The following is a 27,388-nucleotide window of genomic DNA, read 5'->3' as shown; positions in this document are numbered from 1 at the left end:
CCTCCCTTACTTCCTGTTTTAGTCAGTGGGATCCCCTTCTGTTCCAACCCCAGTCTTCTGTGATGCAATCAAATCAGCAAGTTCCTTTTACAAAAGTAGTCATGTTCATAAATAGATCGGTGCATATAATAATCAGGCGTAGCGTGACCTGTAGCCTTTTAAACATATTTTATCTTAGTAACAATGGTGACGCCTTTTGTGTCAAAGTGTTTGTAACCTATTTCGCTAGGGAACAGGGGGGAGCAAACGGGAGTCTGAGAGGGAGATCCCCTCATGAAGAAGGAGCAAGCACTAAATCTTGGGGTGAGTGAGCTTGTTTGTCTGTTTGGTTTCTCTTTTGGGTTGCTTAAAGTTTACAGTGTGGTCTGTTGGGGATCGTGTTTTTGGGGATGCGGGGGGCAGAGGCTGAGTGTGCACTAGCAAGGCTCTAGCCTTCTATCCTTTGACCCTTGATCATCCTTGTGACTTCCCTTCTGCTGGTGTGTTGATCAGGGGGCAAGGTTGACCTAGGAGAGAAGGGGTAAAAGTCAGATGCTAAGCGACCAAGGGGAGCTAGTAAACAGGAGTTTGAGAGGAAGTTTGTAGGAAGGAGAGAGAATAAAATCATCCTGCTTTGGAAAGGTGGCATTATCAATGCCAACACTGCTCTTGGCTCCTGCACCTGTGTCCTAACAGAGAATCTGACCATGGATACCTCTACCCAGGTCCTGGTGTGGATTTGCAGAGACTGTGGCCTGCATTTCCCACTCACAGAAAGCCAGGCTGCAGACACCTGCAGACACATCTAGTGTGAGAGGTTCCTACTGGTAAAATTTCTCAGGAAGCAGGTGGGAGAGCTACAGGAGGAGGTGGCGAGGCTGTGAGCTCTGTGCACATGAGGAATTCATTCATGATACGCATATGGAGACCCGCATGGTTGAGGAAGCAATCTAACTGGAGAGGAATGCAGTTGCACCACTAGGGGTGGAGAGGGTGGGGGAAGAAACTGCTACTTCACAGGGAGGAAGCTGGCTGCTGATTACTTTTGGCAATAAGTAGTACTCCACTCCTGCTCCCAGTCTACCCTCCAAAGAGATAAATAGTCTGTATGCTGCCTTAGTAATAAGGGTCATGAGGAGTCTCCCCCAAAGATGGAGGAGGAGAAGCCATGTACCCCCGAGAGGGAAGAATCACGACCACAACTCCCCAAAGGAAACAAAGGGCTGTGGTGGTCTGTGACTCCCTTCTAAGGCAGATGGATGCAGCCATCTGCTGGCCTGACCTGGCATCCTGGGGTATGCTGCCTGCCAGGGACCTGTATCTGAATCATTACAGAAGGTTTGCCAAGGATCATCCAGCCTCCTGACTACTACCCCATGCTGCTCATCCATGTGTGCTCTAATGATACTGCAAGGTATGACCCTGAGTGAGGGTGAAGGAGGTGAGGGCACAGGTGGTGTTCTCATTGATCCATTCAGTCAAGGGTAGGGACTCAGGCAGAGCCAGACACATCCTTGCAGGTGAATGCTTGGCTGTGCAGAAGATATCACTAGAAGGGCTTCAGTTTCCTTGATCATGCAGTGCTGTTCCAAAAAGAATGACTGCTGAGCAGAGATGGGGTCTACCTATCAAGAAAGGGAAGAGTATCTTTAGATACAAATTAGCTAACCTAGGGAGGCAGGCTGTAAGGTTGGTTTGATGGGGGCAGAAGACAAAAGTCCATAGGTGAGTTAAAAACAGGGAGGCTAGGTGAAGGGTCAGAACATTGGCAATCATAGCAGGGACAAAGGAGAGACAAGAGGGAATACAGAGGGGAAATCAAATGAACACCTTAAATGTTTGTATATTAATGCAAGAAGTGTGGAGAATAAACAGGAAGAACTAGAAATATTAGTGAAGACAACTATGGCATAGTTGGCATCACAGGACTTGGTGGGATAATTCACATGACTGGAATATTGGTATAGAAGGGTACAGCTTGTTCAGGAAGAACAGGCAGGGAAAAAAGGGAAGAGGTGTTGCCTTCTGTATCAAAGATGTAAACACTTGCACTGAGGTTGAGATAGAAAAGGGAGGCAAACCTGTTGAAAGTCTTCGGGTAAAGATTAAAGAAATTAAAAACAAGGGTGATGTCATGGTAGGGGTCTACTATAGACTGCCTAACCAGGAAGAAGAGGTGGATGTGGCTTTTTTTAAACAACTAGAAAAATTATCCAAAACACAGGACTTGGCTGTGATGAGGGAGTTCAGCTACCCAGACATTTGTTGGGAAAATAATACAACAGGGCACAGATTATCCAATAAATTCTTGGAATGCATTGGAGACAACTATTTATTGCAGCAAGTGGAGAAAGTGACTAGGGGAAAGACTATTCTAGATTTGATTTTGACAAATGGGGAGGAACTGATTGGGAATTTGAAGGTGGAAGACAGCTTGTGTGGAAATAAGAGTTCACATGATTCTAAGGACTGATAGGAGAGAAAACAGCAGAATAAAGACAATGAGCTTTTAGAAGGCAGACTTTAGCAACCTCAGAGAATTGGTAGGTAGGATCCTTTGGGAAGCAAGTCTAAGGGGAAAAAAGAGTTCAGGGGGGTTGGAAGTTTTTTAAAGAGACATTAAGGGCACAAGAGTAAACTGTCCCAGTGTGTAGGAAAGATAGGAAGTATTGTAAGAGACCACGCTGACTAAACCAGAAGATCTTCAGTGACCTACAAGTCAAAAAAGAGTCATACAAAAATTGGAAACTAGGTCAAATTACAAAGGATGAATGTAAAAAGAACCAACATAAGCATGTAGGGACAAAATTAGAAAGGCCAAGGCACAAAACGAGATCAAACTAGCTAGAGACATAAAGGGTAACAAGAAAACATTCTACAAATACATTAGAGGCAAGAGGAAGACCAAGAACAGGGTAGGCCTGTTACTGAATAAAGAGGGAAAGATAATAACAGAAAACAGAGCAATGTCTGAAGTGTTAAATGCCTTTGTTTCAGTTTTCACCAAAAAGGTTAACAGTGATCAGACAACTAACATGGTGAACATCAGTGTAAATGGGGTAGGATCTGATGCTAAAATAGGGAAGAACAAGTTATGAATTACTTAGACAAGTTTGATGTCTTCAAGTTGGCAGGGCCTGACTAAATACAACCTAGAATACTTAAGTAATTGGCTGAAGACCTCTGAGTCGTTAGCAATTATCTTTGAGGACTCATGGAGGACAGGAAAGATCATGGAAGATTGTAAAAGGGAAAATATAGCACCTATCTATAAAAAGGACAATGAGGACAGCCTCGCTTAACTTTGGTACCCAGTAAGATAATGGAGCAAATAATCAAAAAATTAATTTATAAGCACCTAGATGGTAACCAGTAACAGTCAACATGGATTTGTCAAGAACAAATCATGTCAAACCAACCTAATAGCTTTCTTTGACAGGGTAACAAGCCTTGTGGATAGGGAGGGAAACAGTAGGTGTGATGTATGTTGACAGTAGAAAGATTTTTGATATTGTCTCACATGAGCTTCTCATAAACAAACTAGGGAAACATAGCCTGGATGAACCTGCTATATGGTCGGTGCACAGCTGGTTGGACAACTGTACACAGAGAATAGTTACGATTTGTAAGGATCCATGGATTAGAGCCTGGGATGGCTGATGTTCCCACAGTGCCACCAGGAGGCCATGCAGAGTCACAGCCAGGGAGCACTCTGGAGAGTAAGCGCCTCAGGAAGTACAGCCCAAAGGACCCAGAGTGACGGTACTCTGCAGCCCTCTGATTGGCCAAATGTCCTATTTAACCCTGGAGGGTGCCCCACTAAGTTGTCATTCAGGCCTGCTAGACTCCAGACCCCATCGCGTCTCCCGATCTCCAGTATCTGACCCCAGGCTGACTTTTACCCCAACTCTTGCTTATTGAACTTGGCTCTAGCAATTTCTCCAACCCCTGCTAACTGACTACTGTCCCTGATGTGTGGACCTCAGATCAGTTGTGAATGCTAGGCCAGACCGCCTATGCCCTGTCCTTTACATCAGTGGCTCACAGTGAAGCTGAAAGGGCATATCCAGTGGGGTCCTGCAGGGATTTGTCCTGGGTCCAGTTCTATGCAATGTCTTCATAAGTGATTTGGACAGTAGCATAGAGAGCACACTTATAAAGTTTATGAATGATATGAAGCTGCGAGGAGTTGTAAGTACTTTGGAGGACAGCCTTAGAATTCAAAATGATTTTGACAAACTGGAGAAATGGTCTGAAATAAATAGGATGAAATTCAATAAGGACAAATGCAAATTACTCCACTTAAAAAGGAATAATCAATTGCACAAATACAAAATGGGAAATGACTGCCTAGGAAGGAGTATTGCAGAGAAGGATCTGGGGGTTATAGTGGATCACAATTTAAATATGAATCAACAGTGTAAAACTGTTGCAAAAAAAGCCAACATCATTCTGGGATGTATTAGCAGGAGTGTTGTAAGCAGGAGACAAGAAGTAATTCTTCCATTCTATTGATAAGACCTCAACTGGAGTACTGTGTCCAATTCTGGACTCCACACTTTGGGAAAGATGTGGAAAAATTGGAGAAAGTCCAGAGGAGAGAAAGAGAAATGATTAAAGGTGTAGAAAACATGACCTATGAGTAAGGCTATGATTTAGTCATGGGTATTTTTAGTAAAAGTCATGGATGGGTCACAGGCAATAAACAAAAATTCACGGCCTGAGATCTGTCCATGACTTGTACTATATACCTCTGACTAAATCTTAGCTTGGGGGTGAGGGGCGCTGCTCGGAGGGGCGGGAGGAGGGGCAAAGGGCCAGTAGCTGACAGGGGCTGCTTACCTGCCACTGCTGCTGACACCTCTGGGACTGCTGCTCAGGGCTGCTTGAGCAGTGGCTGGTGCAGCTGGCTCCAGGGCCGCTCCAGCATCGCCAGTGCGGCTGGTCCCAGGGGCCGCCCAAGTAGCTAGCCCCGGGGCCGTTCCAGCAGCAGTCGGTGTGGCTGGCCCCCAGTGCCAGCTGCTTAGGTGGCCCTGGGGTCAGCCACACCGGCTGCTGCAGAAGTCATGGAGGTCATGGAAAGTCACAGAATCTATGATTTCTGTGACCTCTGTGACAGACCCGGAGTCTTACCTATGAGGTTACATTGAAAAAACTTGGTTTGTTTAGTCTGAAGAAGAGAAGACTGTGGGGAGACATACGTCTTCAAGTATGTAAAAAGTTGCACTTATAAAGAGAAGGGTGATAAACTGTTCTCCTTAACTACTGAGGACAGGATAAGAAGCAGTGGGCTTAAATTACATTAAGGGAAATTCAGATAAGACGTTAGTAAAAACTTCCTAACTGTAAGGGTAATTAAACACTGGAACTTAGTCCTGCCTCAGTTCAGAGCACTGGACTAGATGGTCTATTGAGATCCCTTCCAATCCTACATTTCTATGATTTCTGTGTGTAATCTAGTACTGCCTAGAGGTCCTAAGTAAGATTGGGCCCCATGTTTGCTAAACACTATAGCATCATTATAAGAGACTACCTGCCCCAAAGAAACTATAATCTAAATAGATGAAATGCACCAGCTGAGGGTTTTCCAGGGTTCTTGAAGGTATGCATGAAAAAAGTGAAATCAAAACTTCAGATACTCAAGAATTGTAGTCAATTGTAGTCAGCCAGCTCTCAGCTCTGCTGTCATCTCTTTATGTCCTTTGTCCCTGGTTACCCTCTGGAACCCCAATCCTGGGCAAGCTCACTGTTCCCCACTGGAGTTGTGCTCACTACCACTGTCTTCTCTGAGTCTAATTACCTCCAGTCTGTGACACTGGTCCTCAGGTCCAGCTACAGGGCACTGAGGGAAAGAAGATGTCCAGAGCAGCCCCAATCAGGGCTGCAGTGTTTCTCTGCCCTAAATAAGGGGGAGGGGCAAAGGGGAGGCTGGGCTGCCCTGATTAGTGGGCTCCCTAGCAGCCTCTCCTCTTGAGCAAATTTCTCCCTGCTTTTTGGCCAGCTTCAGCTTTAGAAGCTCCCCTTCTTCAGGTAGAACATGCTCTGCATGTGCACCTAATTGGTGATGCATGAATGCAGGGGCACTTAGGCTTGCTGGCAGTGGGATGAGTGCATGCCCCATCAAACCAATTCCCCAGGCATGTTTTTCTTCATTTTGGATGATGTACTTCACACAAAATCCCACTCTTGCTATACTGGGCCAAACACTCGAGAATCTGCACTATATGAGAATTTATCTTTTATAATTAACCATAGCCACCTTATTGTTGACACCTCTCCATACCTTACTATAGACACAGAAGCTAATAGAACAGCTGCTTTGATTCCCCCACATAGATAGACAGATATTGCCTAAATCCATTGCTGTCTGGATGATGCATCCTACTCAAAAGTTTGTCCGATCCAAGTACAAGACTGTTATAGATGAGTCTGCATAATATGTTATAGCTGTGCTGAAGGCAATTCCTCCTTTGTGACAGCATAGCTACAGTAACAGCACACAGGAGCGAAGGGTTATTTATAATGGAACAGACGAATGATCCACCTAGTCCAATATTCTGTTTTTGACAGGTGCCCAATGTCAGTTGCTTTGAGGGAGGACAGAAGCCCCAGTTCTTCTTGATTCCAGTTGATGATCTGTTTAATAATCCATATGATATGAAGTTATTCAGGCTAATGTAACTGGGGTTACATTCTTTTAAAAATCTTGCCGGGCTATTTGCTGAAATAATGTCCATTGGCCATGATTCCCACAAGTTTTTTGATGTATTGTGTTCACATCTATTTTCGTACGATATTCATTTTAAAATAGTTACCTTTCACCTTCAAGGAGGGCCCTTATTCTTACATTATGGGAGAGGCCAAATAATAATTCCTGCCTCATGTGCTCTATCTCATTCATTAATTTGAATACCTTTGTTATGTCTCTTCTTACTCCAAACAACATAGGCCTAGTCTTTTTAACTCCTCCTCATGTGAAGTTCTCTGGTCCCACCATATGCCTCATCATTTTTTTTTGCCTTTCTTTGGACCTTTTTATTTTTGTGATGTCTATTTCTGCTCATGGCTCCTGACACCTGAGCTGCTGTTGACCCACTTCTGGGCAATAATTCCCATAACATGGAGATCACCAAATCTAGCTCTTTTCTGTCCTCTGATATTTCTGCTACTGAAAAGGAAAGTTCATCATGATCTTCACCTTCATCAGATGAAGAAGGCATTAATGCTGGATCATGTCTGTTCAAAATTTACAGTCATTTCTCTCATGAAATAATTCTCTAAGGATATAAAACTGGCACCTGTTAGGATGACTCATTGTGAAGCACTTTGTGATTCTTTGTATAAGAGGTGATGTACAGTGTAGAAGAAAGAGCTGAGCAGAAGAGGAAAAGATTTGATCAACCACAGGATATGCTGCCTTCCACCAGCCTATCCCCTGTTCAGAGTCTCCAGTAGCAGGTGGGAAGTCCATCAAGAGTGCACCACAAACCTTCTCTGCTGAGAGTCCTGGAGCTGACTGGTATACACCACAAATGGGTGGTGCTAGCCCAGAAGGAGCCTGGCCACGGGTCCAACAGATGGAATCATCCAGGACAGCCATTCTTTAAAGCTAGACAAGCTGGGTGAGGTAATAGATCTGAAGAAGAGCTCTGTGTAACTTGAAAACTTGTCTCTCTCACCAACAGAAGTTGGTCCAATAAATGATATTACCTCACCCACCTCTCTCACTAATATCCTGGGACCAACATGACTACAACAACACTCCAAACATAGTTTAAAGCTGTCCTCCCACAGTGGAAGTAGAGAGTGATGGTGAAAACACCATCTGCCCTTCCTGGTCATGAATCCGTCTCCTGAGTTACAGCAGTTTCACTGGTGCAGGGAGGTGCAATTTCCACCTGTCCATGACAATGAGGGTAAATCAGGCCTGTGAACTTGCAGATCAGAAGTGTACCAACAATAGGCACTTGGTGTGATGGATTAGGGCACCAACCAAACTGCACTAGTGATATATCTGAAAAACACCAGCTCAAGTTTTGGACTTGTACAGAGAAAGTTAAGTTGAAGGAGCATAGTGAAAAAGAGCTTTGCAATTACAGTACTGCTGCTCTGTGGCAAAAGCTATGGTAACTGAATTTTTGAAGAGACCTGACTTCCAAGGTATTAAGTAGCATTAATTGAATTAGTAACTATATCAAATTTTGAAGGATAATATTAATGAGTCTTATGCAAGTGTTTGTTAAACCCGCAATTCAGATTTAATGGATAACCAAAGGCCTTTATTATAACGGAAAGAAAGTTACACTTCACTTGTGAGATTAATCTCATTTAAAACCAAAATCTCTCTCTCTAGAAAGCTGGTGGTATTCAGCCTAAATTAGCAACTAGTGAAGTGAGTGGTTGAGCTTCAACTGACATTTATTAGGAAAAATGCATAAAGGCTGTGCTGTGGTGATCCCATTTCATTGTCAGTGCAATTAGTTGCCACTTTGGATTCCAGAACTATCGCTGAATAAAAAAATCAAATGTAGGGAAATAAACTATTGGTTACTGAGATCCAATGAATAATTGATTTTTTTTAATTTAAATTTTGTGGCAGAATTTTATACTGTTCATGAAAGTGAGAGACTGAGCTCTCAGGCTAGATCTAGGCATAATGGGGTGGGGAGGTGAAAGTAGTCATATTAACAGTGGTTGGTCTTCCTCATATGACTGCAAACCAGCTCTGACTTTTCCAGAAAACACTGAAATTACTGGATGTGTTTATAGTTGCCCACCTCCTTAGAAGAATCAGGATTATTTATTTTCTCCTGCTTGAATATATTAAAATGAAAAAATCCATTTTGTCCTCGTACATTATTCTGAGCTTCACCTTGTTAGCTCAGCAGTTTACCTAGGGCTCCTTTAACAAATCAGACATGAAGTTCATCTAATACTTTGACTGACTCCTCTTCTTATAAGAGCTTTCTTGTTTTCTAACATATCCATAAACCTGAAACCATAATTAAGCCCTATCCCAAAATGCAGAGATTACAACTACCCACTCCAACTGATGCAAACATGAATGTAAGAACGCATCATTTCTTGTTATGCTCTTTTCAGTTTGCAAATCATGTGTAAACATTATTCCTTTCAAATTAAATTTTGTATATTTGCCATAAAATGGAGCATTATTAGGGGCCCAAGAATGGTCCAATATGAAGAATTAACTCTCTCCCATTGAGAAGGTGGTCCCTTCATGTCAGGTCTCAGATCACAAGCAAAGCAGTGTCTGGCAGCATGTACTGTGGCTGCTTGTACAATGGCTGGCCTTTGGATTAATAAAGGAATGCAGTTTTTAAGAGCTGCAAGTTCCTTAATCTTTATAAAGAATGACAATCATCTCTAAATGTCTGAACTTTTTCTTTTGTTTTTTGCTTTTTCCTGTTGGGATCTGTCAGCTAGAAAGTTATTCAGATAAACTTCTGTATCTTGAAGTTTTCATGCACTGGTCAGTGGTCTGAGACTATAATTTTGGTGGGTGGTTGAATCTCTGTCCCTTGAAAGGTAGAAATTTGAAATGAAGTTCTTCTAATTAAGTCACTAGAGTAGAACTTGGGAATTTGGGCTTCTGTTCTTTGGCCACACAATGAAGAAATTACTTAGACGTTGTTTACATGAGAAATCTGATATATTAACCACCATTTGCTCTCCCTACCATGCCAATAACAAATCTCATACCCGCACATACAGTTATTTCTAGTGATGAACAGGTATTCACACCACTGTTTAGATTAGGCTTGCTTTGAGCAATACTAACAATCATGTCTTCCTCTGTCCTGGTGATCTCTGCCAGTCCGGTGCCAGGCTGAGCATAGTGTAATAGCCTGAAAGTTGTAAACATTCTTCCTCTTCAATGCATCCAGTCACATAAGTTGCCTGTCTAGTTTACTTTCTGATCTTCACGGCCCAGAGTCACGTTACTGTACAAATAGTGCTGCATAACTCCTATCTTCTGGCAGAGATCAAAGGACTTTAGGGTCAACCTTAACAAAGCCTTGGACAGTAGTAATAAGTCAGGCCAGAAAAAAGGTCTTTCTTACCCTCCCCCCCCCCCGCAAAAAAAAAAGACCAAATCTTTGCAATTCTCCCTTCCACTCAGCTTGAGATGCCTTGCAATGCAGTCGTGAGGGGCAAGAAGGATGAGGAGAAGAATATAAATGCCAGGTACTCTTCAGGAGTACTTGAAGTCACATTGGAATACACCTGAAATGTTGCCATGATCTCATGATTTATCCGTGGGACTGAAGAGCCAGACAGAACAGTGTAGGCTGTAGTCAAGCTGGTTCAGGGGGACAAGAAATTGGTGGACAAAGAGATTTTCTGCAACAGATATGCAGCCTTTTATTGGGGCTGGAGAGGGAATTTTCCTGGTCCTCATGAATGCTGCCATTAGTATTTGTAAAAGGGTAGATGTATCCTTGAGTATCTCTTTGCCTCTGCCCCATGAAGTTTCTCCTTCTTTAGTCTCCACTTGCTTCCAATATTCATCCCTCCTATTGTCTCTACTGCCCAAGCAGAAGCTATCATGCATGTTCAAAAGCCTCATTCATCTCTGGCACATTGGCCATGCTATGTATTGATTTGTCCACTTTCCTGAAAACATCACCCACTATGAACTTCCTAACCCCAAACTGCTCCCCGATTGGCCAGTAACCAGCCAGGGTAATCAGCTTTCCTCAGGAAATTGCCACTTACTTTTCTATAGCGAGTAGAACTCTCATCCTGGTTGGTCTGACACGACTAGGTTGGGGCCAATGAAAAAAAATCTTCCCAGATTCTGGAGTTATAGAGCCATTGCTACTCATTCCAGATGTCTAGAGCAACTTGCTTCATCTGTCACTGTGGTTCTCTCTCCATTTGTATCATACTGCATGGAGTCAGCTATTCCAGGCCTGGGGGAACATGTCTAGAGCAACTTGCTTCATCTGTCACTGTGGTTCTCTCTCCATCTGTACCATACTGCATGGAGTCAGCTATTCCAGGCCTGGGGGAACATGGCCATTACAACCAGAACTCCATTAGCTGCTGGTCTCTGTTCCTTATCTCTACACGTATTGCTTGTACTACCTTGCTGCAGATGACTTGCCTCCTTATGACTGCTTTACTGAAGTTCCATGCAAAACCTTTCTTGCTGAGCAAGGAATGAGTACATACTATGTATCTTGGCCTCTGTTTTGAGACAAGGACAAGAAATGGCACTGGTACTTAGGGGCAGACAATTATGGGAGCTTCCCAGTGAGTTATGGAAAACTGATATCTTCTGCCACAATTCCTCAACCCACTGATCCAGGGAACTGTGCAGTAGGTACACAGAGGACATTGAAACTGCAGTTGTGTAGCACACAGCAAGTGTGGATGCAGAGTAAACATGCATCCAAAACTGCATGGGTAATATGAACACATGCAGCACTAATGGTACTCACATCAGTGCTGTCCACTGGCTCGAATACCAGTGTTTCAGTTCTCTAGTGCAGCTAGATACACAGCTTTAATTTCTGCACCTCACTTGTAAAATGGGTATACAAATAAAATTCATTTATGTCTGTGTGATGCTCCGATATTACAAAGACAAGCACCATAGAAAATCCTTTTAATAAATAAAAATGTGATGAGCAAAACTGGACACTATTTCAGCATAACAAGTTGCATCATAGTTGCATGTGAGGAAACCTTCTTTGACTGGCAATATCTATTTCAAAAGTGCTTAGGCCAAATGGAGAAAAATACTATTCTAAATTAATCATAATCCACAAGTTGTAAATTGCAGCAGTTGTCAAAAAGAAAGCTTCTCCCCTCCCCCTCCTACATTCCACTTATTTTACCCAAGACTGCATATTTATTTTGAGATTAATTTGGTACTGCAGTGAGTATTTGCCAAGGTTTTCTTTTTTCTATTTAAATCTTCAGTTCCAAAGCTATGTTTTAATCCTATTACTGCTAATTGAGTGAAGTCTGCAGTCTTTTTCAGTTAGGTGAAGTTCAAGTTGTAATTGGTATCAAAGAAAGGCACAATGTAAGAACTAAATATTAATATTTAACTCTTGCCATTTTATATTTCCACTTGAAAATCACAGCAGTGGTTAAAAGACCATTTATGAGTTCATGAGGGCAGTGAATTGGGATGAGATTTTCACTTAGGCAGTGAGATTAACAAAAAGATTGCTAGCTTTGTAAGAAGTGTAAATTAAATATTATACTGGTGCCCAGTAGTATTGGTTATAGTCAAGGGTCTGGCAGTATTCCCATTATGAAGCTCTACCTCAAGTTGAGTATCTCCGCTGTAAAAATTTGCTCGAGGCTAATACTTGGCATACAGAATTCCAGCCCAGGAGCTATTTTGTTTCAGATATTCAGTTTGGCCTTTCTGAGATAACAGGAAAAATGTGACCATGTGGGATGCTGTTTTGGACCTTAGTAGTTTTTAAATGGCTGTGATTTTTAATGCAGAATATATTCGGTTATGAGTGTGTAATGTAGACTACTTGATTGTGATACTGAAAAGAAAAATAAGGAACTGTATTCTGATCTCCAATGCTTACACTTGAGCAAATTCATGTTGCTGAAACCCAAGGATGGTTAATTTGCTCAGTATTTGCATAGGACCTAATCCAAAGACCACTGAAGGCAAGAAAGACTTAGTGGCTTTGGAAGTAAATATCACCTTCAATTAAAGAACACTTTGCGAAACTTGTCAATTAAGGGAGGTTTCTGCCTATATGTATGTCCCCTCGTCCCTTATCCTAATTTTTCATAGTTAGGGACATTTATGTGGTTACAAGACCTTAGATCCATAAGCCAGAATCCTACCTACAGTGTAACATCCCCCAGTTCCTACAGTTGATCATTTGAAATCAGACTAGATGTGTTCCACCAGAGAAGAATCATTCCTGTATCATTTAAATTTTTTAAAATAATCTTCTGAATGAGATGTTCCCATAATATTATGAGTGCCAGCAAAACCACTGGCTGATAGGGAGAAAATTGATAGGGAGTAAGGCTGAGAGTTGGAAGAAAGAAACAAATGAGATCAATGTACAGAATGGAGAGCAAAGAGAAGAAAGAAATAAGCAGAGTGAAAAATGTAGAATAAAAATGACAGATGCAGAGCAAATAAGGCACACAGAGAAATAAAGAAAGAGACTGAAGATGGAAATAGTACATGCAAGTCAAACAGCCCCTGGGTACACTGATCTATAAGAAAAGAAAAAAATCCTCATTATTATTATTTATTTGTATCTACTAAAAGTGATGTTAAGCACCTTATTGGACATAGGGACAGACAGGTTCTTGCATTGCAGACTTTACAGTTTAGGTTAGTCACTTGGTATAACTAGCAGTAGTAATAAAAATGGTCCCAACTTGAGACTCATGACCCTAACCACCCTTCCCTCGAACACTGTGATTTCAGGACAAAGTCTAAATAATTAATAAAACAAGAGTAGTCACTATGAGGTTTATTCTCTCCTGGAGACACAACTCTCATTAGTTTATTGGGGAAATTAACCAGCTCACTAAGCTTTCTCCATTATAATTTCCACTTGTGTCTCAAACATAGCTCAAAGGCTCGTACAGGTCTAAGAGTCCCTGTGACATTTACAGTACATCCATTTGTCCCTAATAGACCCAAACTTTACAGAATCAAAGATTCTAATGACTCATGGCCTACTGGCCTCCTAAAGCCAATGGAAGATTTTCCTGATCAAGGATAATGGAACTGGAACCAGAGTGTGTTTGGATGAATATGAGCCTGTAGCTCCCATTGATGCTACTGGAATGTATATATATATGTGTGTGTGTGTGTGTGTGTGTCAAAGGAGAACAGAGCCCATATTTTAGTAAAAAATATTTGACATATTCTCTCTATATAGCACAATGTCCATTATTGTGAAAGGCAGGTCAGAACTATGTGCCAGAGAACTTGAACTTACAAACAACAATCTAAATAGACTGTCCTATATAGGCTGTGATATCTAATAAACACATAGGGAAACAAACTCCTTGAACCTGGTCTTCCAACAGTAAACTCCTAGTGAAACCAGTGGGAGTTCTGCATGGAAAAGAATTGCAGGGCCAAGTGCAAGTTAAGGGTGCAGTGAAATCGTCGTTACTGGGATCCTTGATTTTTGTGGCTAAAACGAAACTAACATTTGTTATGTGGTTTATATGGATCTTTCAAGTCTGCAGTATTCCCAGCCTGCTCCACAAATGCAATCTACACGCTATGCAGAGTCCAAATGAACTCTTTCCCAGGGATTTAGCTTTATTAACAAAGAGTAAGATTTTAAAAAGTTTTGCTCAAACCTTTTACCCAGGATTGGGTCCTGGGGGCCTTCTCTACCTATCTAAATACCTATCTTAAGTACTTTTGTAATCCCTCTTACCATAACATCCAAGTATCATATAAGCTTTAATGCGTTTGGCCTCACAATAAGAGCTAAGTAAGTTTGTTTCAGTAAAAATAATGATTTGTTTTCACCAAAAAATGTATTTTTGTGGTACCAAAATTATTCACAAATTCAGGTCAATTTGAATAAATAGTTTTGGCTGAAATAAAATAAGAAACATTAGAAAAAAGACTAAACATTTCACGTTGACTTTTTCATTTTAAATGTTTCATTTTGAAAATGTCTAAATGTTTCATTTCAGCTTTTCATTTTGAAATGGGGTTTTGTTTCCAAATTTGGCCAATTAAAAAAAACACACAAAGAAGGTTGAAAAAAACACTCATGAACAGCCAAACTGAAATGAAGACATCAAAATTATTTTGAATCGAGTGAAAAATTTTGGTCAATTCAAAATGAATTTTTTTTCAAGTTTTTTTCAATTTGATGATTTTTTTAAAAATTGGTTTTGATTAGAATCTGATTTATTTTTATTTTTCAGTTCTGCCCCTAAAACAAAAACCTGTGCAGCTCTACTCACAACACCTCTGTGTGAGGTATTCCCCATTTTACAAATGGAGAGGTCCACAGAGACTAACTGACTTGAGCAGGAATTCTGTGGTCGAGCAAGGAATTGAACCTCTCTCAAGTGAGGTCCTAGGCTTGCACTTGATCTACTGGGTCATTCTTCTTTCATCCTGATCTCTGTTTCCAGAGAGCCAGTCCTACCTGACTTATCTCCAGCTGAGGTAACTAGTTACTTGTCTCAGCAAGTCAGCAGAAGCTACTTAACCCTTTCCCATCAGGATCAACACTTGGTACCAGGGAGGTGTGTTTCGTGCAAATACTACTTGCTATTATGGTATCTGAGCAAATTTTACTAAGTAAAACAATATGTGATATTAATTCAAGGGTAGAAATTGAGTTGCTAGAGCTATCATAATTAATTACACCAAATTTTTAGAAGGGATATTAAACCTTGTACTTCAGAGCTTAAGCCAATTTCTAACTATTGAAGAGCAGAGTGAAATGTGTGTGGGAACAGATGATCCCACATCTGCCTACCATGAGGCTCTTACACCTTCATCTGAAGTATCTGATGCTGGCCATTGTCAGAATCAGGATACTGGACTACATGGATCTCAGGTCTATGTTCCTATGAAATGCAGTCCCTTAGGATATGTGACCTGGTATGATATTGCTATGATATTTTTGTTCTGCATAAAATAAATGTTGCTTTCCTGCCTGCTGTTTGAGAACTGCCATCTGACCCAGGGCCTGTTCCAAAGGACATTGAAAACAATGGGCAGACTCCAACTGACTTCTACAAGCTTTGGATTAGGTCCTAAAAGAGCAGAATTTTTTTTGTTTTTTAGTTAACAAGGAAAACTATCATTCTGTTTTTAAAAAGAAAAATGACTCTGAAAAGGTTTCTAAAGCAGTCACATTAGTGATACCACTGTGATGAGATTTTGTCTCAGCAGATATGCCTCTTATTCTAAAAATTTGCATAAAATGAAGGGTATAATTTTGTTTTTAGGAAATGTAACTCAAAGGGAACCTAAACCTGATCAAACATAAAATGGAAAAAATGTATTTTTTTCTTTATATTAAGTCATGTCTCCGTGCATACAAGGCTATTTTAAGCATACTCCCTAGCAGCAGAAGTGCTGATGACATCTCCAAAGTGACTCCCACACTGCTGTGCTAGTTATCACCACAGCTAATGGGCCACTCTTGTGATAACGGCAGTATTGCTTCTAAAACTGTGATGACCTCTGCAGATAGAAACCTCCTCCCCTGCATTATGCACATTGATTAAAAAAAATACTAAAACACTTCTCCATGGAAAGGAGATCTGGAAGAAATGAGGCTTCACTGGGCTTTTTTTTTAATGATTAAAAATAGAAAAGAATACAAAGAGAATCTCTTTTTAAATGGGATGGATTCTTGTCCTTTTTTATCCTCCTCATTATTAATAATATTGAATATACATACATGCATATATATAAAATCTGTCCTTTTCCATATCTATATCTATATACTCCTATATGCATGGTGGCCTGACTTAGTATAAAGATTTCAAATAAGGTACAGTAGTATCCAAAGGCCTCACTGTGTCTGACATTGTAAAAATACATATGAAGACCCAGTCCCTGCCCCAAAGAGACGACTATCTGATTCTACAAGATGCTTCTGATCGAGTCTTGTTGACTTAATTGTGGGTGTAGGGATCCTTCCATGTGAAGCCACTTGCAGGCAAGAAAGCTAGTGACATAGAAAGTTGGAGAAGATGGTTATATTCAAATATTTATATTTTTATATGCATTTGTAATTTTAAAAGATGATATAAGTAGATAGAGTAAATGTTACTAGCCACCATTTTCAAAAGCAGGAGCCTAAAGTTAGTCTCCTAAATATATATTTAGGCACCTTCCTAGAGCTTGATTTTCAGAAGTGCCAAAGGATATTTCTGCATTGCATTCAGGAGATGTGATTGCAGCATGTGTAGACATACCTGAGCTAGCTTGTATCTAACTAGATCAAAGCTAGCTTGAGTAACAATAATGGTGAAGCCACAGCAGCATGGGTGGTGGCGGGTGAATTATGTAGACAGGCTTCCAGGCGGATGAGGCTAGCTCCTGCTGCTGTCTGTCAGCACAAGTTCCATTATCTTAAAAGAAACAGTAACTAACAGATGGTGTGGGAAAGGGTGTGTGTCTGGAACTTTCTTCATCCCAAACCCTCTAGCATCAACAGCATTGTTGTAGTTAGCTCCAGCCAGACTGCGGATTATTTCTTCCACAATTGGAGGATGAAAGTGATTATCTTTATAGCTTTATTAAGTTCCTCTGAATCTGGGCATATTCTCAGACTCTTGTTTGCTTTTTCTGCTACCACCATTGGCTGTACTCACTCATTTGATTCAGTAGTTTTCTTTACAACTCTTAAATTCACCAGGCATGTTAGGTCTTTCAGAAACCAGTCTCTCAGTGGAAGTGGAATTTTCCTAGGTAAAGCAATAAATGGGGTTACCTTAGGGTTTAAACAAATGTAATGTATGCCTTTTAAGCAACCACATTAATTAAAAACAACGAGGAGTCTTTGTGGCACCTTAGAGACTAACAATTTTATTTCACTTCATCAGATGCCCACGAAAGCTTATACCCAAATAAATTTGTTAGTCTCTAAGGTGCCACAAGTACTTCTTTTCTTTTTGCGGATACAGACTAAAACAGCTACAACTCTGAAACATTAATTAAACACATTACTGAAGTCTTCTATTATTGCTTGTTATTTAGACAGTAGATCAAACAAGGCCTTAATTACTTGTTTGATCAATTCTGTTTTTTCACTAACTTTTCATTATTTGAAAAGGTTGAGCTGCTACACCCTAACTCTCAAAACCAATTGGCTGTGCAATTTTTATATCCATACACTTGAGATTTGAAGTCTGGTGATTTCCCTCCACGATCTGTTGAGAATATTTATTTTTTATTTTTCTCTCTGAGATTGGTTCCTGATTTTCTGGTATTCATTTTTTGGTAATACATTGGCATGGGCTCCTATATCAAATTTCATAGAATATTAGGGTTGGAAGGGACCTCAGGAGGTCATCTAGTCCAACCCCCTGCTCAAAGCAGGACCAATCCCTAATTTTTGCCCCAGATCCCTAAATGGCCCCCTCAAGGATTGAACTCACAACCCTGGGTTTAGCAGGCCAATGCTCAAACCACTGAGCTATCCCTCCCCCCTGTGTCAGGGTCTCTATTTGCAGTTACTTTCTTGTTTCTATTTTCCTCAGTATTGATATGAGGCCCCATTGTAATAATAGTTAACTGAGGCACCAACTCATGAAAGCATCCCCATTCAGTACAGTGGTAAGCACATCCTTAAAGTTAAACACGTACTTAGGTGTTTCCTTGAATCAAGGCCAAAGTGTTGCAATCTATCAGTTGCTGTAACTATACGTGCAATGCAACAACTGTGATTGTGCATGGTGATGATTCTTACTTTTAGCTGACTTTCCCACACATAGGACATTTCTTACTAGGATGTCTAGTGCCATATTTCCTATAGTCTAACTTTTGTGTTATGTTACTAATCATTGCTTCTGTTGATATTTTGTGAAATGCACTTTTTCTAGGAGCTATTTCATTTAAAGCCATCCACACCAGGTACTACTTTACTTTCTCCCTGATTTGGGAGAGATTTTACTTGATATTGTGAAACAGTTTTTCAGCTCTGCAGAAGCAGAAGTTCATTAACATTGTTGCCACAGGAAGGACTACTGCTATATCTTATTTATTGTTACTGCACTGACTCCTCCCCTGATTTGTCAGCCCATGTTCATTTTGTAGTGCTTTGCTGCTCTTCTTCCACAATTATTTTTGTGCTGTAAGTTGTTGTAGCAGAACACCAAATAAATGGTTTTGCCCTGTGTGTAGAAACTTGTCGCATTCAGTAGCAAGTTGCTGTGCTTGTGATGTGCGTGCCTTGGAAGTATAAGGCCTAGTTCTCCATATACTGTCCTGAAAACCTGTAGCATCTTATCTGTTTCATGTGAGTCTTGTGCAATGTGAGCATGGCTTGGAAACGGCTGTGAGATCTTCAGATGAAACACACTGTGGAAAAGCAAAGTATTAAGTTTTATTATTAGGCAAAATCCATTCAATGGAAACGTTCCCCGAGCAGAAGTTAAGGATTTGGCAATTATAAATAAAATATACTGCTTACTAGCTAAGGGAGAGGATCTAAGAACAAGATGCTATTGACAGGGGAAAAGCCCAGTTTCTGCATCACATTGTTTCAAGAAGAAAGATGAATGCATAAATATATATGGTTTCAAAACCATCTAATTGCCTTGCAGTATTCAGCAGTAAGATAACTTAGGGCTACACACTTTTAAATGAAAAATTTAAGGTAGTGGTTCATATAATCCTTACTGTAGCTCATGTATCTTGTTTTAAAGAGGGTTTTTAATTTGTTACCACATTAGAAATGCAGGGTGTTTTCGCCTAATGATGTACAGTTCACAGAGGGGTCAGAGAGTAAAGCTTCAATTCACAGGGGCAATTTAGCCTATATTCACAGACAGTAGAGAACCTAGTCAAGCATAACTTAGACCCTTTCTCCAAGATCTTTTGCTGCGTCTTGCCTGTTACTTCAAGTTTAAACTGATTGCTCTTTTGGGGTACCAACCCTCCCTTTCTGTTGCTGTCTCTGTTGTGTGACTAGAACAAGCAGAGCTTAGTCTGCTCTTGGAGACATTTTTATAAGAGTGTTTTGAATAATGAGCTGACTATTTATCTGTAAACTGGAAAAACCCTATTCACACCTGGATTTGTATTCTTCCCCAACTTTTGATTGTTCAGTGAAGAAATCATTTACTGTTCCTGTATTTAAAGAGAGTATAGGGGTCTGGAAAACTGGGCCTTCAGTGTACCTCCAAAGTCTTTTATGGAAAGTCCCACCTGAAAAAGAAAGGCAGATGAAGTGGGGCTTTCTAAAGAACCCAGGCTGTGTCTTCATTACAAATAACTTTGGTATAGCTTACATTGCTCAAGGTGTGAAGAATCCACACTCCTAAGAGACGTAAGCCATACCGACCTAAGCACCGGTGTAGGCGTCTCCCACCGACATAGCTACTGCCTCTCACGGGTGCAAGGGTTATTAAGCCGATGTGAGAGCTCTCTCCCATTGACTTAGAGCATCTTCACCAGAAGTTCTACAATCGCTGTAAATGATGTGGCATAGACATAGCCTCAGTGTTGGCCTAGCTCTAAGCCAACTGAAGCCGAAGTCGAAGGGAATTTCTATTGACTTCAATAGGAACAGAATTAGGCCAATGCTGAATACTTTTTAAAATCTCATCCAGGGTTGAAAGAGTTCATTGCCATAAGAGCAAAGGACCATCATACTGGGTCAGACCAAAGGTCCATCTAGCCCAGTATCCTGTCTTCTGATAGTGGCCAGTGCCAGGTGCTTCAGAGGAAATGAACAGAACAGGTAATCATCAAGCGATCAATCCTCTGTCACCCATTCCCCGCTTCTGGCAAAACCGAGGCTAAAGACATCCCTGGCTCATCCTGGCTAATATTCAGATGATATCATTTATTGCTTTACTGCTTAGAGATCTCAGACAGGTCAGGGCCCCACTGTACTAGGCACTGTACAAATATATGTAATCCTTCTGCCCGTCAGAGTTGGCAGCAACAAGGGCCGGGTTCAATATCTAGGGAATCCATTCCAATAACACAATGCAAACCGTCTCGAGCCCCCACCCAGTGACCTGGGACAAATATATTCCACCCCCGCTGGGCGCCTCCAAGAGGCAATACTTCCCCTCTCGCAAGCACATAGTCTGAGTGTAGCAAAAAGCCTTTTAATAACAGAGAGAAACAATGTGGCATTATGTTGGGGAAACACCACCAACAGGATTCATAACACAACCCATGAGCAAAAAAAACGCACCCCAAGCAAACTGGGGCATGCCCTTTTCCCTTTGGTTCTTGAGTCCAGCAACCCCAAATCACCCAAAGTCCCAAAAGTCAAATGACCCAAAAGTCTCTGTCCCTGGTCAGGGCAGCCCCAGAGTTCGAAAGTTTATCTGCGGAGCTTTACCTCCCAACCTGGGTGGAGATAGGACGGGTGTAAGAGGCACCTTACATGATCTGAAGCTGACCGCTCCATAGCTTCGCTCCGCTCCGCCAGCCGCCCCACGAACTCCTTCGCTCAGCTGCGCTCTGCTCCACCAGCCGCCCCACAAACTCCTTCGCTCAGCTCCGCGGCCCACAAGCAGCTCCTGCCATCCACAAACTGCTCCGCGTCGAACTGCTTCACCAGCCTGTCCACAAGGCACTCCAGCCGTCCCGCAAACTGCTCCACAATATATCTTCAGGCTTCCCCACTACTTAACACAACACTCAGTGATTTCAGCGCTTAGGTGAATTCAGCTTGTAGTAGGGGAGCCCCAGTGCTGGTGCACTCTTAGCCCAAAGTGAGCTCAGCAGCCTGTAACTAGACTTCTAATGAAATCAAAATTAGCTCTGATATTCCACAGTGGAGAGAGGAGGAAGTGCAATTAGCATGTAAGGCCCTCACCAAGGGGCCCATGCCACCAAGTATTAATACTTGTCCCCAGCCTCTCTCAATTCACAGAGTTTTGGAACCCATGACCCTTGCCTAGCGAGTGCTACTTAGTTGATGGTGAATCCCTCCATCATAACAAAAGGCCACGTACGGTTCCAAGCACAGTTCCCATAATCAGGGTAATAACAATTTATTCTTCCTGCCCCAATAACAGAGACACTGGGGATCCCACAGCAGCCAAAGTGACCATTTGGGCAGCTATGGTCTCATTCTAGGCGTGGTGGGTGTGCCTATGCAAATGAGATCGGCCCCTGAAGTTCTTTTCCACAACTTGCCACACCTCGCCACCAGATGTCAGGGTGGAGCTCATCCTGACACTGCTTACATCGATATGAGCTCCTGCACCAATGAGCTTATAGTCTAAAGATGCCACATCCAGACTTTCAAGATCTGGGTGTTAAATCTAGCGATACATTAAGAAGAAGAATGGATCATAATATAGCCTAGGCTCATATAATCCAGTATGAAGATCATGTTCAGCCCTGTTGGAATGGGCTTGTAATTTGTACCTCTTTACTACAATGGGGATGCTCCACTTGCTGTGAGAGTCACCCTGGGAAGCCAGATGGTGTTTATACCAGCATCCTGCCTACGGATTCTGCTGGTGGAGGCCATCTTGACTGGGACTCCAGAAAAGCCCTGGTGAAGCAGAGTTCAGAAGCAGCCCATTGCTCAGCCACTCTGGCCATAATCCTTCCTTGACCATTACTTTCCACTTTTGGGGCTTCTCTGTCCAGCTCTGTCCTTTAGCAGTGCAGAGGTAGGTGGGGAACATTTCCACACAAATTGACTGCTGTTGGGAATCTTGTGTCCTAAGCTTTGTCAGCAGTAGTAATTTTTCTCTCTCTCACACACGCCCACATATATGAGCACACAAGCTGCCATTGCTGAATCAAGCCAGGATCTGTATCTTTTGTAGTTCGAAGGATTCCTTATATGGATTCTTGCATGTAGTGAATCAGCACAGTATGTAATTTGGACATGAATCTTGGTTTATTTGTTACATTGGACCTAATTCTGCAATGTCTTGCACCTTAAATAGTCATTTACATGTCTGAAAACTGGATGTAAAATATGACTAGATTGGAATGGGAGAATTTTAGATTCACTTTGCATAAGTTTAAACATCTACCAAAGGTGCAAGGCAATGGAGAATCAGGCTCCTAGTGTTTAAAGTGATAGGGTCAGATCCTCCTCACACCTCTGCCGCTCCTCTCCTCCAGTGTTCTAGCCCCATGTGCTGCTCCAGTGGCATAGAGAGACCAAATCTATGTTGCAAGGGGCCAGAGGAGAACTCAGGCATAACAGAGCCCCTTCACAAGCACAGGGCAGAAGTCAATGGGCAAGGGAATAACGGCAGTGCATGCTATAATATGGAGATTCTCCCATGAGTATCTCTCAGAAGTTATCTATACATTCGAGCAGCCATTGGAACTGCTTTAATTTATGAGGGGGAAGGAAGTGTCATTTTAGGTTGGAATAGTCCTGAATTACAAAGGCATTCCACTTTTGCCCTATTCTTCCTGGTCTGCACTTCCTGTACTGTGCCTTCTGGACGGCAGCACAGAATGTTAACTATGGTTGTGCCTATTAGCTAACGTATGCAGCATTGCCAATGTCAATCTCAAGCATTCAAAAATGAGGAGTTAGTCCCCTAAAAGTGATGTGATTGGTTTAAAACTTGAAGAGATTTTAAAAATAATAAATGTAGGACTCTTCTGAATGTTTAGGGTTGATGTTTTCAAGCTTTTCTCTGTAGCCACGAGGGATCACAATGAAAGCTGAGATTCCCGCATAGATGATGCCAGGTGCTGGGGTTTAAGAAAAATGCCAAATATTGTGAGAATTGAGATAAAATTACAATATAGTCTAATCTAGTGTGTAGTTTTTACTTAGTCTCAACCCCAAGTCTGTTTAAGTAGCATTGCTGACTCAAGCTACTTCCTGTTTTACAATTATAGAACACTTTATCACTATGTACTAATTTTCATTTATAAAAAGATTGCTGTACTATTGCAGAGAAAACTCAAATGTCTTGGTTCTTTAAATCACATATTAATGAGATAGAAACCTTATGCTTGCTCCTTTTAATGAGGAATAGGTAAATCATAGAATGTGAAAGATGTCTACGTTATGCATGGATATGGTTATGTAAGAATACATTAATTCACAGAACTCTTTTTTGTCATCCTAGTTTTGATGTTACAGTATCTTATGAATCTGCATTTGAAAGTGAACACTTAATAAGTCTGAGTTCATGAATAATGAGTTTTTGTGTTAGCCAAGCCAACAGGTCAATCCAAAAAGAAAGGTCACTCATAAAATCTTGGTTAGACTAACCAGAAATATTTTACATGAGCTATCACCTGAAGATAGAACCTGAGTGGTTCTGAATGCATGTGTAAAATATGATGAATCTAAAAAAGGTATTAATAATAATCTTGTATTCTGGAGTTTGTGTTCAAATGAGGGGAAAAAGCACCATCCTGATCTTATTTAGGTTCTTGTGGCAGAAAAATGAAATCTATAAACAAACTTTTTCCTTTAATCTTTTCAACTAGCCTATGCTCCTGGGTGTTAAACAGATTCTTATGTAAGACTCTTAATTATTGGACTGTTCTTTTGACCTGGTTGCTTGTAGGGTATTGGATTTCTGTTATTTGTGGACATAGATTAGCATGCCAGTTGTCAAAAATGCCAAAATACTGCTAAAAATTTGCTTTGAAAACTGAGATATTACAAATATCTCCATTTTGCTGCTGTATTTTTAACATCCCAAAAGCTTAAATTTTCAACTCTATGTCACTGTACTTCATACCTGTTAATTATAAAACCACCTCTAATAAAGGGTAGCTATTCCTTAGTAGTTAGCTGCACAGAACCCCATAATGACAGCATCATGTAATATTAAAAATGAATGGCACCCCTAAAAGTAATAATTAAATATCTGAAAGGTTGCTTAAGTTCCTAGTATTATGATTATATTTAAAATGTTATAGCATGTTCCTTGCAACTGCTGTATTTTTTGTTTACTTCATAGTGTGGACCTCATTTTAAAGGGACATCCTTTTTTGTGCACATGTGAAATGTGTACATTGAGGGCCTGGTTTTCAGCTGAGCCTCAGCACAGTCTTTAAGGGTATGTCTACACTGGAGCTGGATGTGTAATCTCCGGCAGGAATAGACATAACCACTCTAGCTCTGATTGTGCTACTGTGCTAAAAATAGAAGTGTAGCCACAGAGATACTAGCAGCAGGACAGGCTAGTTGTCCAAATATGATCCTGTCTGAAACCCTAGGCACATATTTGCACCATCACAGCTACACTTTTTCATGCACTAGCTCAGACAGAAGTATTATGGGTGCGTCTACCTAAATTGGAAATTGCACCTCCACCTTCATTGTAGACATACCTTAAGGGCCCAATTCTGCCACTCTTCCTCAATATCCAGCTCCTCAAGTATTCCTACTGATTTCACAACTCACAGCCATATTGCAGTAACTCTAATAAATTAAGAGGCAACATTAAGGCACAATAATTTGATTTCAGTGGGAATTTTTGAGGAAGAGGGTACTACTGAGTGTGAGTAATGGTGGAAGATTACTGTTCTAATTTTGTGAGTGCTGTCTTGTTCCTGCAAATTCCCCTGTAATTTTGCATTCATAATTTGTCATCATGATTGTGGCAATGTGGGTGTAGGTATTGTGACAGAAAAATTACATCCATATAATTAGAGGCCAACTCTAAAAGTCCTGGGTATACCTATCCACATTTGAGACTACAAACACAGCAGTTAAGCATGCATTTACTAGATCTGGGTGCTGAAAGATGGTGACTGAGAATACCAACAGATACACACACCGTTTGATTTCACAGGAAGAGAAGGCCTTTTAAGCATTTGATTCTCTGTTTTTATTTCCGCTGTTAAAAAAATGTCCCTTTTTTCAATTATAACATTTTAGAATTGGAATGTTTCAACTAGCTCTAATCAGGAAACAAAACAACTTGATTCTTCTTTCTAACAACGAGACTATATCCAAAAATTATATATTATAGATAGGTATACATACATCTCTCTCTCTCTCTCTCTCTCTCTCTCTCTCTCTCTCTCTCTCTCTCTATGCATTTATCCATGTATCTATATAAAAATTTGTACAACTCAGTGTAGTTACTGTCTGACAAAGATAAAAAGGAGGAAGCAGTCCATTATTATTTGGTTGCTGTTAGTGGCTTCCAGGAGGGAGAAAGAATGCAATATTGTAAAATTTTCGCCAATTAGTTGTTAAATCTGTCTGTTCCTTTATTGTAAAAGATCTAGTCCAAACATGCAGCAGTTGTGAGAATGGATGCAGCTATGTGGGGAAGAAAACCAGGTTGTTGTGGCTTGTGGCCTCCATGGAGAAAGGAGAATACAATTATAGAACATTACCTAACAAGTTCTTAAATCTGCTTTGGCCTCTGTCATAGGAGCCCTAGTGAAAATATTTTAGGCAAAGGTTTAAAAGAACCTGGAAGGCTGTACAAAAATGCTAAGAATTGGATTAATTGGCATAATACAAGGTGGCTGGGCACAGTTGGGGAAAGTGTCAGTGTAGGGAGAATCCCCACCAAGTAAGACTGTCTGTGCAATTAGCTATCTGAACTCTAACCCTTCTAGAATAATTAATGAATAACAGAGGGGATCAAGACAAAGACACAAAGTGATTTGGTGGGTGCTAGCAAGTAATACATCAAAGAATGCTGGTAATTGGCCCTGTGGCTTTCATTCTTTGCCCTATTTCTTTCAATTCATTGACTCAAAATAATGGGTTCAGGTTCATTATCAACAGGTTTTAGCTGTAAGAGCACAACACTTCAACAAAGCTATGATTGTAGCAGTGCTGGTGGCTAAGTAAAAAGTTGTAGACTGCAGCCCTTGAAAGGGAAAGTAGCAGCATAGGCGTGCGCTTCCTATTACATGAAACAGTTGGTATTCACAAAATTATTTTGAATTTCCTAAGGCTTGGTTTCCCTACAGTTACAATGCTGGAATACAGTTGGTATGGGCAGGTATGTATAACTCCACTTAAAACAGTCTTATAGCAGCAGTGAATATATTATGTTCCTTGAGTTGTAAGAAATAAAACTGAATTCTTGGCATCATGTGTCACATGTATAGGTCACTATTTACATACTAATTCAGGCAATTCCTTATTTTCTTTCATTGTTCTGGAAGTATGGTAGTAAATTGCAAATAGTTCGTTTTCAATCCCTAAAAATGTTTTCTTGGTCTGTAAATGTTATGATGGGTTTTTTGGCCTGAAATGGACATAAACTATGTTTAGCCATCTACAAAGGTTTTATTCTGTACATTCATTGGAAAGATATTGACCTGACAGAGGAGGATCTTTCATTAAAGGTTTATAACTTGAGGAAAAAAATTCAAGACACAGCAGACTATAGGGCAGGTTCTCTATCAGGCATTTCAGATTGGTGAATGATATATATTGCTTTGCTAAGGCTGTTTTCCATCACTGTTCTCATATTTTGCCCAACTAGTTACAGACTGTATTATATGTTGTCATTTTATAAGTAGTATTTGAATTAAAATTCCATTTGCAGCAAGTAGTGTAATGATAAACTTTTCATTTTTGTCTAATATTTGAGAAATGCATTCATTAATTATTTAAGTTACATAAGCACGAATGCTGTAAGGAATCGTCGTTAAGGTAAAATGTTGTGGATTTGTACATAGTGAATGTGCAAAATGTGTAGGTGCTTAAATGACCACATTGCACTTCCAAACTGCTTCAGAACACTCAACATTTCAAACTGTTGAATAGGGAAAGGTACG

At 40.7% G+C, this 27,388-nt stretch overlaps 1 protein-coding gene across 2 annotated transcripts in view; it reads left to right on the top strand.

Moving 5' to 3' along the window:
* Window positions 1-232: 232 nt before the first annotated feature.
* TFEC (transcription factor EC) overlaps window positions 233-27,388 on the top strand; it is a 125,276-nt gene continuing 98,120 nt past the window's right edge. For both annotated transcript variants that reach the window (XM_073331607.1, XM_073331602.1), the window contains exon 1: window positions 233-303. In XM_073331607.1, coding sequence (XP_073187708.1) covers window positions 274-303 — 30 coding nt within the window. In that variant the 5' untranslated portion in view covers window positions 233-273. The remainder of the gene's footprint in view (window positions 304-27,388) is intronic.

The sequence above is a fragment of the Lepidochelys kempii genome, chromosome 1, assembly GCF_965140265.1.
Source record: "Lepidochelys kempii isolate rLepKem1 chromosome 1, rLepKem1.hap2, whole genome shotgun sequence".
In the NCBI taxonomy this organism is placed as follows: Eukaryota; Metazoa; Chordata; order Testudines; family Cheloniidae; genus Lepidochelys; species Lepidochelys kempii.
The sequence above is the reverse complement of the archived record's forward strand: the minus strand, read 5'-3'. Positions and strand labels throughout refer to the sequence as shown.